The sequence below is a fragment of the Ammospiza nelsoni genome, chromosome 12, assembly GCF_027579445.1.
Source record: "Ammospiza nelsoni isolate bAmmNel1 chromosome 12, bAmmNel1.pri, whole genome shotgun sequence".
Classification (NCBI taxonomy): domain Eukaryota; kingdom Metazoa; phylum Chordata; class Aves; order Passeriformes; family Passerellidae; genus Ammospiza; species Ammospiza nelsoni.
In genome coordinates, this window is record NC_080644.1 from 11,598,037 (window position 1) to 11,613,230 (window position 15,194).

Below are 15,194 nucleotides of genomic sequence, written 5' to 3' on the forward strand. Positions count from 1 at the left end.
AGTCTTAAAGGCATTTGAGTTTAAAAGCATTTCTGTCAGTCAACACCTTCAAGTACACGATCAGAGGCAGTGCCACTCCGTGACCCCTGTGCAAATCTCTGCACAGGCTCAAGGGTTTGTCCTCCTGTGCTGAATACAAGGCATTTCTCCAAGTCTGTGACTCAGGCAGTCATTTAATCCCATCCTGCTTTTCTCACCTAACCTCTTCTTAGAGTTATTTACCTCTGGCGGGGTCACACAAACACCTCTGTCTGGGTAGGAATGGCTGGGTTAAGGGAGGCACTGTTAGGACTTGCTGACAGCTGAAAAGACTGGAGCAATCTAGTTGAAGAGGGTTGAAGGGATAAAAATGATTGTGACAAGGAGGATGGTTAACAGGGAATGGGTGCTGCAGTGAGGGAAATACACCCCTGAGGGAGGAAAAGCTGTTTTACAGGCACCAGAGGTTACAGACCTGTCACAGGACTCCAGCTTAGGGCTGGAATGGACCTCAACACTCATCTCACTCCAACCCCCTGCCTTGGGCAGGGACACCTTCTACAAAGAAACTGAATTGTCTGTGAGGTCCTTTTCCATAACATGAATGAGGGAAGTGTGCTGGAAATAAAAACCCCAAACTTCTCTACATGTTTGTCACAGACATCTTTTTATGAAAGATCCTTTCCTTAGGAGTTTTCCTCCTGAGAAGCTGAGAAGCCTCAGGAACAAAATGAAAACAATGGTTATCTGCTGCTGTGGAATGCAACAGGTGCATCTGTGATTGGTCTCATGTGGTTGTTTCTAATTAATGGCCAATCACAGTCAGCTGGCTCAGACAGAGTCCGAGCCACAAACCTTTGTTATCATTCCTTCTTTTTCTATTTATAGCTAGCCTTCTGATGAAATCCTTTCTTCTATTATTTTATTAAAGTTTTAATGCAATATATATCATAAAATAATAAATCAGCCTTCTGAAACATGAAGTTAGATCCTCGTCTCTTCCCTCATCCTTGGACCCCTGTGAACAATGTCACACATGTTCTTCCAGATATTGCTGTTTATGGAGCCTGAGTACTCTGCCAAAATTTAAATAAAGATTCATCCCTTTTCCACCAACCTCATCAAGTGATGACTTCACAGGAAAGAACTTTTGAGCAGAAAGTTCCATTTTTGCACAGAAGCAATGTTCAGCATGGCTGTGTCACAGGCAGGTCAGAGAGCCTTCAGTTATTTTTGGTGGACAAAGAGTACATTGCACAGAACATACATGGATTCTAATAATTATCTTGTCATTGAAAAATTGAGACCCAGGTACATTCTGAGTTTCTACAACTCCTCCTGCTTCCCCTTAACATCATCAGCTTCTAAGTGGAACAAATTCTAGGGGACAGTTGTGGAGGATGAGCCTCTAGACAGCTGCCATGAAAAACAGAATATTGTAAAGATAAAAAAAAAGGATTCTGTGCCAGGCACACTCTAGATTCTTCATGGCAGACACAACCCTGACAAGCTGAATAAATATGAATAAAAGCCCACCAGATTTCCAGAACTGTGTAGACAAAGCTCTCAGACACAAATTTACATTGGAATTTTTGGGTCTTTTTGGTGGCTGCCCCATCCCTGGCAGTGCCCAAGGCCAGGCTGGACAGGGTTTGGAGCACCCTGGGATGGTGGAAGGTGTCCCTGCCCATGGCAGGGGGTGGAACAAGATGAGCTTTAAGGCCCCTTCCAACCCAACTCATCCTGTGGTAAATAAGGCAAAAGTGGTTATTTCAGAGCCCTGTGTTGCACATAAGAGAAGGTGGCCACAGGACCTGATTGCTGCTGGAATATTGTGGTTTAAGGACCAACACGTTTCTTCATTGCTCAAAATTAAGGTAATGCTGTGCAAAAATTTTAGCCCAAATTGTTCTAACCAGAAAAAAAAAAACAAAACACAAAAACCAGACCTTTTTCCCCAAACAAAGAAACTCAACAGCATTAAAGCAATTTAGAACAGAAAACACACACCCCAACAAACAGCACTGCTTGAAAACAATTTGAGATATTTTGCTATAGAATAAAAATATTCCTCCTCTTTTTTTTTTTCAAAGTTCTGACATTGTACCTTTAATGCTGTTACCTTTGCTTAACACACCTGGAGCACAGAAAATGCTCTGCCCTCCCCTCTCTCAGTAACCAGCCCTTGTTTTTAAAATTCCTCAGCATTTCAGTGCCAAGGGACAGACAAAAGGCCAGAATTGTGCATTCAGCTCCTACAGCCTAAAGAGGACTTCAACAAGGCAATGTTCCTTCTAGCACAGGCCACCACAAACAAGTTTGGGAGATTATTTCTTATTATAAGCATCTTTTACACTGGGACAGGCAGAGACAAATAGGGACACACAAACTATCACTCATACAAATTAATTAACCAAGCCTGAAACCCCAGGAGTGCTAACACCAACCTGTGAGCCCCAATCCCACGAGTGCCAGGGGAAAATTCTCTCTAAAAGCCTGATGGGTTGCAGCAGAACACACCAATAGAATATGAAGCACCTGCTTGCACAGAGCCTGCTTCCAACTCTTTCACACTGAGCTATTTGCTTTCTGTTTGAAAATAAGTAAATATTTGCTCTGCTGTGCCAGCTGGATCAGGGGAAAGCTCTGAATTGCCTCTCCTAGACAGGAGAAGGCTGGCAGAAGGTGCCTGTCTGGAGTTCACATACACAACATTAATTGGAAGCAACAACTATTGAAAACAGCTTCAGAACAGAAATGGGAACAACAAAATAGACACAAAATTCAGTTTCACTCTGCAGATTTTGTGTCAGGTACTGCAAAGTTCATCTTTTAACTCTGTGGTTCCTGGGTTTTTCAGAAGAGTAAGATAAAAAGCACAATCAGAAAAGCTGAGCTTTCACAAAGGCAAGGGAAGTTTTGTACCTGGAACTTGTGCCCTGTCTGATTTTGAAGGAAAAGATGATGCACTCTCTGAGATGTGATGGGAATCAGTGTTTACAAGAAACTTAACTCTTATCACTTGAAACCCCTTCCATCACCACAGAGCAAATTATATAATGAAAATTCAGCACTTCAGATGTGGATTTTAATCTATGGCACCTCTCAGACAACAACTCAAAGGACTTTTATGCAATCTTAGAGCAGCAACTGCTTTGTCTGAGCTGCCAAAAGACAGTTTTAATTCCATATGAAATGAAAAACCATCACAGCTCTAGAGTTGCTTTCAGGCACAGTTTCTCTAATGAAATAGGATTCTTTCTGTCCAGGAAAAAGAATGGTGTGGATCTTTATACAGAGAAATGTGTTATGAATGTAAACATAAACACTATACCAAAGGGACCTATAGAACAGCAAGTGGAAAGATTTATTCCTATAACATGTTAAAAACTAATCCATCTGAAGGGGATAAAACCAACTGTGGAGAACTGTTTTTACACAAATACAGAAATTCATACATAGGATTGCCTTGATGCAGCATTCCTTGTCTTAAATTCAGCTTCCCACTCCTCTGCCTCAGTCCCTCCTCTGTTCAAACAGCCAACTTCATGCCAACAGCTTATCTTCCTATCAAAAATGTTCTTAAATACAGTTATCACTTGAAGGCTTTATCTTCCAAGTGGTGGAAGATCATATATCAAGTTCCTTGATATATGATCTAATCTCCCAGGCTCACCAAAGATTTCTGTTAAAATTCATTAATGAACAAATCAATTTCTGGTGCTTTGGATCTATTTATAAGACCTACTTCCCTCCTCGTTGTTTTTTTATTCTCTAGGGAATGCTAGGAAACATCTCCAAGTGCCACAGGGAGGAAATGATGATGTTCAGGCTTTCAGATTTTGTTATCTTGTGAGTTGTGGTCTCGCTTTCAACCCCCTTCTGATGGTCCCTGCACCAAGATTTCAGTTTAATAATTTGAAGGATTATTGGCAGCTGAAATGAGGATTTGTGGATCTTGAGCAAAATACATCATAATCACAACTGTCAGGCTGATTTGGATGCTCAGGCCTCTAAGTCTCCCCAGCAACATTGGAGTACTTTGATGCAGTCACAGCTATGGTTTGTACTTCAGTATTATTTCTGAAGTCATAAAATATTCCACTGCTTCACATTTAAAAAAAAATAAACAGCTAAAGAAAAACAAATTAAATAAATAAAAGTCCAAAGCTTTTAAGCTTTTCGCTTATGAAACTAAAAAACAAAAATAAGTTAAAAGGAGTTGAAAGCATTTCCTTTTCCTCACTACACTCAGTTGAATAACAAATAATTAAAAGGGTGGTTAAGTGTAAAAACTGCAATCCAGTCCCAAGGCCATGGCAATCAGCTGGATCACAAATCCACAGCCTGGGCAGGTTTGGGGTCTTTGTTTTTCACCTGGGCAATGGGAGCTGTGAAGGGACCCCAGAATTCCCCAAAGGGAATGAGAGATCTGCTCTGGGTTTGTCATGTTCAGGAACTGCCTTTAACAGGGAGCAGAAATGCTCATGGACCGAATAAATGGCTAAAAATGACTTTTAAAAGTCCATTTTCCAGCTCAAACAATATGAACATGCAACGTTGTGGTGCAGACAGACAGACACAGCATTGCCAGCCGGGTTTTGCACTCTCATGCTCCATCTGCTGGTTCTGCAGCACGATTTAAGACACCAAGCTGCCTTTTCCTTTTGTCCCCCAGCTGTGCAAAAGCCCTGCTCATCTGGATGAACTGCCAAGTGTTAAACGAGAAGTCATGTTCATCTCAACATTTCAGAGTCCACTGGGGAAAAATAAAAGGGTAAAATATTTATGACAAAACGTAAAACAGCTAAACATGCGAGGAAGAGCTCTGTTCCTAAATGTCTTGCAAATGCCTCAGGGTTAAAAGCCTTAGCATGGTAAAAATGTAGTGCTCTCTTCCATTTTGCCTCTGCCTGGCTTTTGTACTCTATGTTAAAGCACCCATGAAAGCCAATTAATGTGCATTTTATTCTTTGAAACGTTTAAAATTGGCCACTTCTAGCATATAGAGTCTCAGCATCTCTTATTATTTGAGTGCTTTTCAATACTTGTGTGTATTAAAACCACGTTTGAAAATGAAAATCATTTATGTTTCAGCTGCCTTTGGAAAAGCAACAACAGAGAAACACAAGCAGGAAGCAACGCTTGTCCCAAAGGACAAAGATGGGATCATGACTATGCAAATCCTGAATGGATGCTTTGCAAGGACAGGGCTGCCATTGATTCCCAGGATGAGTTATGGCACAGAGGAAGCAAAGGCACCTCCCTCTGGTCCTCCTGAGCCCCAGCTCAATGGGAGCACATCCACAGCATCCTCCCTGCCCAGCTCCCTCCCCCTGGCTGGGCTTTTCACGCTGGGATAAAGCCACAGCTGGAAGCGATCATCTCACGCACCCTCAGCGAGCCAACAGAGGCAGTAATAACATGGTAATAAGGGATGAGATTTGATGAAAGATGCCTCTTAACTGAAGACTAAAAGACACCATGCAATTTAAATAAAATTGCTTCTAGCAGGGGACTGAGTGACAATTGAGGAAAAATGCTTGGCCTGTTTTTGCAAGTGGTGGGGCAGATTTTCAGTGGGTATAAAATGCTGACTTGGGCACAGCAGTGCCAGGTTTGCACGAGCCAAGGAGTCACATTTTTAGGCCCACACTGGAGAAACCCTTGAACTGAGAATGCTGAAATGAATCTGCACAAGCAAGCAGGGAAAAAGTTATTAACACATCAAATATCTGCTTATGTTGCTTCCCTCCCTGCAGAATTTTGTTAAGCGAGCTGAAAAGAGGAATCACACAATTACCCAAAAGCACACAAGTAAACTCAACCACCATTGTGTTGTGCACAAAGAACCCGGCTCCCTGCTTATGCCAGGGTAACACAGCAGCTCAGGAAATTTTGGTTCGCTGTCTCTGGGCACCACTTGTGTCTGGACTCCAGTTCTGAGTATCTGCAATCATCCACGGGCCTGTGGCAGTCACATTCTCTGAAAAATCCCTTCACCCCGGATTTTCCTCCTGCGAAGCTGAAAGGCCTCAGAGAAAAGGAAAACAATTCTGATCTCATTTGCTTCTCCTGTGCTGTGCTCACATGTGGAATGTGTTTGGACATTGTTTACCCACAGGTGATTGTTCCATTGCATTCTGCTGGGAGTTGTTTTCACTCTTTGGCCAATCAGGGCCAAGCTGTGTCAGGGCTCTGGAGAGAGTCACCAGTTTTCATTATTATCTTTTTAGCATTCTGTAAGTATCCTTTCTGTATTCTTTAGTATAGTATAGTATTCTTTAATATAATATGGTATCATAAAGTAATAAATGAGCCTTCTGAGAGCATGGAGTCAGATTCATCATTCCTGCCTTCATCAGGATGTTCCCTGGACACTCTCAAGCACCTCAAACTGCAGAAATACACCTTTGAAAAACTGCAGCAAAAATCCAGGTGGTTTGTACTCCCTCCAAATTTGATTCATCCCACTTTTCCCTTGGAAGAGCAGATATTCACTGCCTCACCACAAAGTCAAGCTGTGCTTGAGGATTTTTCTGAGTCCAACAAAACAGAATGGAGTTTTGTTTTAGGGCTTTTTGTTTTGTTTTCTTCCCTCTCCTTTTCTATTTTTGCCTCTTCGGATTAAGAATAGCTGTTTGGGAGGAAGCCTCCCAAACAGAACTCAGGAGACAAGAAACATCAAAAAGAACAGTGTCCTAAATTCAGCTGGTGTGAAAGCAAGAGCTGGGAAGGTTCCCTGCTTTTGGGAGAAGTTGTGAAATCCCACCATTAGTGAGAACAGTTCTTGGCATAAGAGCCTTATGTCTTTCTGGAAGTTGTCATCCTCCTGACCAGCCTGCCCACTCTAAAAATAATATTAAATACAAACCACATTCTGGAAAAATATTAAATTAAACAGCAACAGCACCAGACAGAAACAGTGTGATGTGGAAATGAATAACTAGACTTCCTCCTAAAAAAAAATAAAAATAAAATATTTCTGGATAACAAACTGCCATTGCAGATAAAAAAAGTAAATCCCTAGAATTTAAATCCATCGTGAGCAAAATCCCTCCGGAAAAAAAAAAAAATATCCAGACCAAAGCACTATTGTGGCTGGATTTATATTCAGAACTGTATTTATGCAGACTAAGATAAGGGCAATCAATCCCCAGGCCCCAGGACAAAAAGCTGATCTTCTGCAAGGATCAGGATAAAGAAAATTCCTCACCATATGTCCCATGGTTAAAGGCAATGGGGGGCAGGCTTTGGGAGACTCAGGAGTGTTTGGGGATTGGTCAGTGCTGGAAACAAATATCAGATTTATGGCACACTGATGTGCTCCAGCAGTAAATCCCAGCCTTGCCTCTGCATGCTGCTGCTTTCCCACATGAGGAATTTAGAGCCTGAGCTCTGGATGGATCACAGCCTCACTCCAGACCAAGTGTGCAAACCCAGAGCATAGGGAATATTTCTCTGTCTGCTCTGGGGTGCTCTGACTTTCATGGAGAAAGTTTCCTAAACTCCAGAAGAGACTGGAATCCACTAAAGTGTGAAATAGATTATAGAGAGCAGTGTAGGTGTATCACTTGGTGAGAAATTGAGGTTTTGGGATTTTTAGTGTGTTGTGGATGGAAGCAAGGTGGAGGGCACAGGGTGTCATCCTGGGCTGCTTCTTCATGCTGCTTCTTCCTCCTTCTTCATGGGTTTGGTGGCATTTTGTAATTGGGCAGGAAAGCCCCCATTGCAGCTCTTTGGGAACAGTTATTGGGTTAAAAGAGAAATAATCCAGGTGTCAGTCCTTAATTGGATAGTTTAGCTTTAACAGACCTTGTACCAAGAGATTGTTGCCATTTTTGTGGTGCTTTTCCAGCGTGCTGAGCCTGGTGTGGACAGCATGCAAAACCTGAGATAAGATAACAATAAACAAGAACCTGAAGACCAGAAAGATCCAGCGCATCTCTCTTTCCTGACGCAGAACCACCCCAGGAGGGTCTCCCCTGACAGGGGAGGGCCCAGCCTGAGGCTCAGAGATTGGGGAATCAGCACCTGGTACCCCAACAACCAAGGATCCTGTCAGCTCCATCAGCCTGCCTGTCAGGAGTCCTGCATTCCCTCAGCCACTCCAAATGCTCCAAAGCACTCTGCTCCCCTTTCCCCACTCCTTCTCCTCCCAGGTCCTTCCTCTCCCATACAGGTTGTCACTCTTGTTATATCTCAGCCAACAGAGCTGCTCCTTCTTTCAATTCTTTTCCAGGAAATAATTCACAGATCCAATCTATCCCCTATTCTCTAAAAGGTGGCTTTCCAGGGCAACCACATGGCTAAAAACAGCAACAAAAAAGTCATAACTTTTTTGCTCACTTGCTAAAAAAGCCTCTATTCCCCCCCACCCTCTCCATTTAAAGTTACAGGAAACTGAAGCCAAGAATTAAAATTTAATATTAATAGGGGAAATGAATGTGTCTTTCAGTACAAGGCTTAGAGCTGCTCAAAGTTAAATAAGTCTGTGAATCAGTGATTTTGATAATACCAAAAAATCAGTCGTACAGAACACTCTTTCAAATCACTTGATATGCTTTTTGTGCAGTGCTTTGATTTAAAGATCTGAGTTTTAATTTTATTATAAGCTTAAGAAAAAAAAATTAAGGCAGCAGTGTAGCAACCTTGAATCATATTTTTCCACATTAACATGTGGAAGTTTCCCATTTAATGGGAGATATCACCTTAAAATTAAAACAGAAATAAATGGTTTTGAACTCATACTCAGTGCACATTCTTGTGGTTGTTCAGTTAATGCATTTCATAACAGTGTGCAAATACTTTCTTTTTTCTAACACCTGTAATAGATCAAAAACCAAATATTTCTATAAATTTTGAATGATTCTCTTAAACCAACAAAAAAATGGCAAAATTTGCTTACTACTGGTAAACTTTACTAGATTTCAAGGCAACAAATCACCTGTTAACAACCACCAGAGAAAAAAGTTTTCCAGCTTCTTGGCAGCACCACTTCAAACTCAGAATATTCAGATCATTTACATTTGTATCAGCCACTGTATCTGGGCCATTTTTAAGGGGAGTATCGAATTCAGCCCCATCATTTAAGACTAACTTTCATTTCCCTAGGCCTACACCAAAAATTGAGTATTGATCTTGACAACTGCTCTTTGTGCAGGAGCTAAATCACCCTGTGGTGATTAAGGGAGCCTCCAGCAGCTTATCTGGAGGGAGGGGCTGCCTGTGAGCCATGGGAATTTTACATGAGGACAAAGTTCCTATGAACACAAGCCTCAAGGAGACATTGCCATGTGTTTTCTGGTGGGAGATGTTGGGGTTTCTCAGGACTTTTTCTCCCCTCCCATTCCTTCCCAAACAATTCTCCTATCAGACTGAACAGTTTCCTTCTTCCCAGCCACAAGGTTGTAAAACTTGTGCCCCCATTTTACAAACCATTTTATAACCTGTCATCATCCAAAATTCCAACAACAACATTCGAGTCTCTGCCAAAATGCAAAGAATTATAAACTCACCAAGGCTGGAAAAGCACTCTAAGATCAGAATCCAGCCATTAACCCAAAGTCACCTGTTGTCACCATCCAAGAAGGCAGAGAATCATAATCACTGAGGTTGGGAAAGCTCCCTTAGGTCAGAGCCCAGCCATAACCCAGCACCACCATGTTCAAATCCACACACCTTCTGGGGATGAAGAACTGCCCTGCCCTGTTCCAATGCCTGACAACCCTTCCAGCAAGGAAATTTTTCCTAACATCCAATTAAAACCTTCCCTAACACACCCTTGAGGCTGTTTCCTCTCCTCCTGCCACTTGTTCCCTGGGAGCAGAGCCTGATCCCCACCTGGCCACAATCTCTTTTCAGACAGTTTTAGAGAGAGACAAAGTCCCCCTGGGGCTCCTTTCCTTTAATCTCAACAGCTAATGAAGATCAGATAAAGTTATAATGAAATCAATGTTCAAGGCAGCTTTTCCAGACAGTATTTTAGCCAGGAGTAAGTATTGATCATAAAGAAAGTATTTACTCTGTCCCCTTTTTAATATTCATTTAAATATTACTCTTTGGCCTTGTTTTTCATGTGAGTTTGCCCCACTAGAAGCAAACAGTTTTCAGATGAGATTCCCTGCAGGATAATGACCTCAAAGGCAAACTTTCCCCTTTTTTCCATCCACCAGAGCGAAAAACAACTTTTGCCCTATTCTCCCTTTCTGTGGAAACTGAATAAAGGAAGGAAAAAAAAAAAAAAAAAGCAAGGAATAGTCAATAAGCACAGGGAAGAAAATAAGCCTCAAGCTCCCCAAAGCACACACTTGTGAACAAAGGCCAAGGAACAAGGATTTTAAAAGCTATGTTTATCTACAGAGCATGGCTAAAAAGACCCCACACTTAGAGAACCAGTGCTGAATACAAGGCACTATTGGGAACTGTGTTCAAACACTTTATTCTAATCCTGTTATCTCCTCAACTGATTATTTTGGGGATAAACACTCATGTTTTATATCTGTCTTTGCTTTAACCAACCTTCAACCCCATGTCTGGTGTTAACCTTAGCCAATCTCTTTCTTTTCCCCATTCCCTGCTGACAACTCTTCCCTCTGACACTTTACTGGGTTATGCCTCAAGGTCATTTCATCTTTTCTTGTCCTAAGTCACAACCCAGAACAGTCCATGGAAAAACAAACTCAAATCCAAAACACAAAACCCGCAAAAAAACAAAAGAACAAATCATTTGTGCAGGGTTTGCCATATTTTCTGGCAGTTGGCTTTCCTTTGAAGGAGCTAAGCTGGGATTTCCGTATCATTTTCTATAGATCGAATATTAATTAAGTCTGCTGACAAATATTAATTAATGCTGTCCTGTAGAATACCAAAAGCAATACCAGTGGGGTAACATGCCTGGGCACACACTGCTAAGAGAAATTTAGATATTATCCAGTTTTATTAAACATCTTTATGCTCATTTAGAGTAGGACCTTCCATAATTACCTTATTGGTTTTATCTAATCTACAAAAAAAAAAAACTTTCAAAACTGTCCATATAGACACCCTCCATTCAGTGCGATCAAAATCAGAAACTTATTAATGATTTTGTAAGAGTTGTCCTGATGTTTGAGCTCATGCTGGACCATCCTGGCCATGCTTTTGCTCTGATGCAAAGCTGACAGTCAAGAAACAACACAAGGGCAACTTTGTAAATGAACTTCTGTTGCCTGAAGTGGAAGAGAAGCCTGGTCCTTCCAAAATCCTTCTCATATTCATCTCTAAATAAGAATCTCATGGCAGCTTGTGCTTGAATTGAAGGCCAGCAGTTACTCAGCCTCCCCAGAACAAAAAAAAAATTATAAAAATACAGTCTCTATGTGAAAAGAGCCTGGGCAGAGTATTCAGTCCAAGGGATATTGACTTCCCTCTCTTAGAAGGTTGCAGCCACCTTCTGTTTATTGTTACACTGATTTCTAGAGATTTAAATAAGTAAATGCTTCTCCAGTACAGGTGATATTCTCTACTCTTACTTGTGCAATCAGTTTTGTTACCTTTATTTGTGGCCTTAATAAAGACAGCACAACACCAGACAGTGCATTAAAACTGGGCTGCTCCAATCACCTGCTGGTTGCATACAAATGTGTAGGAGTTTGGTATTTCCCTCTTGCTCAGGAAAAAGTGAAGACAAACAATAACGCAACCAAAAAACTTCACATTAGAAAAAGCAGCATCACTCATCCCCCAACTATTTTAAAACCCCTCAATTTTCCCTGATGTCATTCATGAGGTACTCTCAGGAAAATCAAGGCAGCAGAGCTGTTTTCTCAGTTCAGCACATTTTTGAAAATCTTCACCGTGAAAGTTTTGTGTAATTACCCTCAAAATGGTGTTTTGAAGGAGTTCCACGACGCATGGAAATTGGAATAATGAGTTGCATTTTCTTGTCTATCATTTCAGTTGGCATTTGGTGAAATTGTACATCTTAAGCTATTAAGTTTCTCCCTTCCTCCTGGCCCACGCTTAGACCAAGATCATTACAATTTCTCCTACCCAGTGCCCTAAACAAAACATAAATGCCATCACCATCAATCTCAACAAGGCCTGTATGACAGCTAACATTAACAGAATGACCTTCTCCAGTTAGATTTTCATTAGTAAAATAGGATGGAAAACAGAAAGTGCCTCAGCTTTGCCAATTTGAACAAATTATCCACGCCATCCTTCTCAGAGTCAGTCAATACCTGAACTGGGCAGGAAACTCAGCAATCTGGGACACAGGACAAGACAATATTGAGCACAAAGCCAACTCTTTTTTTTTTTTAATCTTAACTCCTCAATTAAGCCAAACTCAGACTTTTTTACAGGTAAGGAAGAGAGGTTTGCAAGTTTGGCTGCTGCAGAGAGTGTGACTGCAAAGTGACAAGACATCAGCTCCAGAGGAAATCTGAGCACAACACATTTCCATCTGCAAATGCAGTCCCAGGCCAGGCCTACAGTGACTTCTGGTGAGGTCAGAGAATTTAACCAGACTAGGAAAGGAGAAGAAAGCCAGAAGGTGAGCAGCAGAACATGTGCCAGCTTCCCAAACAGGCCAGGACATCATCCACGTACCTGAAGCTTTCCACACAACTGCTGCAAAGTCTTTAACATCTGTGTTCCATCAAAGGACAGGTGCTGAACCAAGCCAACACCTCCATGACATGGCCTCGTGCTCAGATTTATTTATTTTTATCCAAACATTCTCAAAGGGGCACTAAACATTCACTAATTTACAATCCTCACAATAAATGTGGCCCCCAAAACACCGCCAGCCTGCCAGGCTTCCTCTCTTGTAGAAAAAGGGGATTTTGCTGGAAATGTTCCTGCCACAAACATTGCACTGCTCAATCCCATCCTAGGATGGTTTTGGGTGTTCTGGATGCCTTCTTCCCACTTCAGATTTGCTGTTTGATCAGAAAGAGTAACAGGAAACAGAATGTTCTTAAAAGGTTTTCATTTCTTAAATCCACATGTTGTAAATGACTAATTTGTGGGGAGGGAAGGAGGATTTGCAGGAAAAGGAGAGAAGCCTTTTAATCCCTGTTCTTCGTTCACACCACAGTAAGGACCTTGCAAAAACTACAAAAATGCAAGAAATTGAAGTTGTGTGGTGGAAAAAAAACCTTTGAGGCAGGAAAGTGCTTTGCTCATCCCCTTGCCAGGCACAGGTCTTGATTTCCCTTAATGGCTAATGATTAATGTATGACAACAGGATGAATAGCCAATATATCTGAAACATGAGCAACATCATCCGTCAGTTTTTCACAGGAAGTCCAATATGGCTTAGAAAGAAAGATGGACTACTTCTGCCCCTGGATCAGCACTGATCCAATGTGAACGAGAAAAGAAGGGAGCTGCAAGTGTTTGAACACAGTCCTTTGCCAGAAATGAGGGTGGAAATGGAACACAAAAATGTTTTTATAAAAATTACTATTGCAATTAAATTAATTTATTTATAAATTATTAAATTAAATAAATGATAATAACTAAAATTATTATTTAAAAAATTTCCTCCTTCACCACAAGGCACTAAAACTGATATCAGCATCAATTTGTTAATATTCACTACAGATCCACCATCCAAGAACAACATAAATTTTGTTCTCTACTTAGAGATGAAAATGTTATCACAGCCTGGTCTTAAGAACAATTTCCTTACTGCAGAACTGGTGGGAAAACAAAGTTCTTTGCCTATTTCAACAGAAAGCAGCCTCACTCTGTGGCAAGAATTTGTCAGATAAACCACAAGCATAAAACCAAAAGTTCTTAAACACCTGCCTGTGGAACAAAACAAAACATTGCAGGATGCTGTGGAACAAAACAAAACATTGCAGGACGTATCCAAATTCCCAGTATCAGCTCAGAACCCTGCTGAAGCACCTGCACCAGGGCTGTGTGGCAGAGCTCTCTGGCCACAGAGACCACACGCAGGCATTTTCCATGGGGAAGGCTGTGAGAAAGCTCAGAGAAAGAATTTCAACTATTCTTATCTCCACTTGCTGCACCTGTTGCCAGGCACAACATGTTGTGGAACATGTTATGGAGATTTGTTTACCAAAGTGTGGTGGTGTTTTGGTTGGTTGAGCAATGAGGTCAAAGCTCTATCAGACAGGCTGGAAGGGGTTATGGGTTTCTTAAGAATATAGTAATAATATAGTATAGAAGAGAAAAGCATTGGTTCATGCTTCTGCATCTTGTAGTCCACAATTCACTCATATGTTTTCCTATTTTCAAAAGGCTTTTTACAACAGCTCTTCCTTCTAATCAGAGAACATGCTCAGGAATTCCTTACCACAACATAGAGCACATTTTCCTCAAACCTCCTTTCCACAGTAAGATGGCAACACCCTTTCTGCATCCTCTGAAAATACTCCCTTAAAGCAATGGTTCAGCCTTCTGCATCTTGGAACCCACAGTTCACTCATATGTTTTCCTATTTTCAAAAGACTTTTTACAACAGCTCTTCCTCCAATTCAGAGACCGCACTTGGGAATTCCTACCATGACATAGTGCACATTTTCCTCAAACCTCTTTTCCACAGCAAGATGGCAACACCCTTTCTGCATCCTCTGTAAATACTCTTTATATGCCTACATTGATGAACTTGCAGTGTCAACAATTTGCCATTTGCAGTGTCACCAATGGCAGGTTCAGCCATTGCACCGTCATTTCCCCTATGTGCACAACCACGGGCGTTCCTCCCCATGTCTCCAACAAGAAGAGGCTAATTACACCCTGCATTGACAGACATTGTTAGGGAGTGTCAGCAGCAGAGCCCTCACCTGCACACTTGGTCCTGGTGGTCAGGGGGGGCCCGGGTGGTCCCGTGCCCCCTTCCCCGGGGCGCGTCAGCAGCACGCGGATCTCGTACTCCACGTCGGGGTCCAGGTGCCACAGCTTGTAGTTGGGGGAGTCCACGATGTGTGTCTCTGCCCAGTTGCCCGTGGTGGTCCTGTACTCCACCTCCTTGAGGATGATGGGCCCGTCCCCGATGATGGAGTTGGCGTTGGGTTTGATCCACAGGTACGTGGCCCCCACGGCCAGCAGCTCAGGGGGCGCGATCGGGGTGGGAGGCTCTGGGGACAGATACAAACCACAAGGAGTCAGAAAATGTCCAAATTCCCATCCCAACAACCTCTTGTAACCTCTCATTTACCAAATATTTCATAAGAATTTAATCTGTTACTGGAAAG

The 15,194-nt window shown here is 41.9% G+C and overlaps 1 protein-coding gene across 4 annotated transcripts in view; it reads right to left on the reverse strand.

Moving 5' to 3' along the window:
- The window catches only part of PTPRT (protein tyrosine phosphatase receptor type T), a 489,384-nt gene that overhangs the window by 228,162 nt on the left and 246,028 nt on the right, over positions 1-15,194 (reverse strand). For all 4 annotated transcript variants that reach the window (XM_059480540.1, XM_059480539.1, XM_059480538.1 and 1 more), the window contains exon 7: positions 14,784-15,077. In XM_059480540.1, coding sequence (XP_059336523.1) covers positions 14,784-15,077 — 294 coding nt within the window. The remainder of the gene's footprint in view (positions 1-14,783; positions 15,078-15,194) is intronic.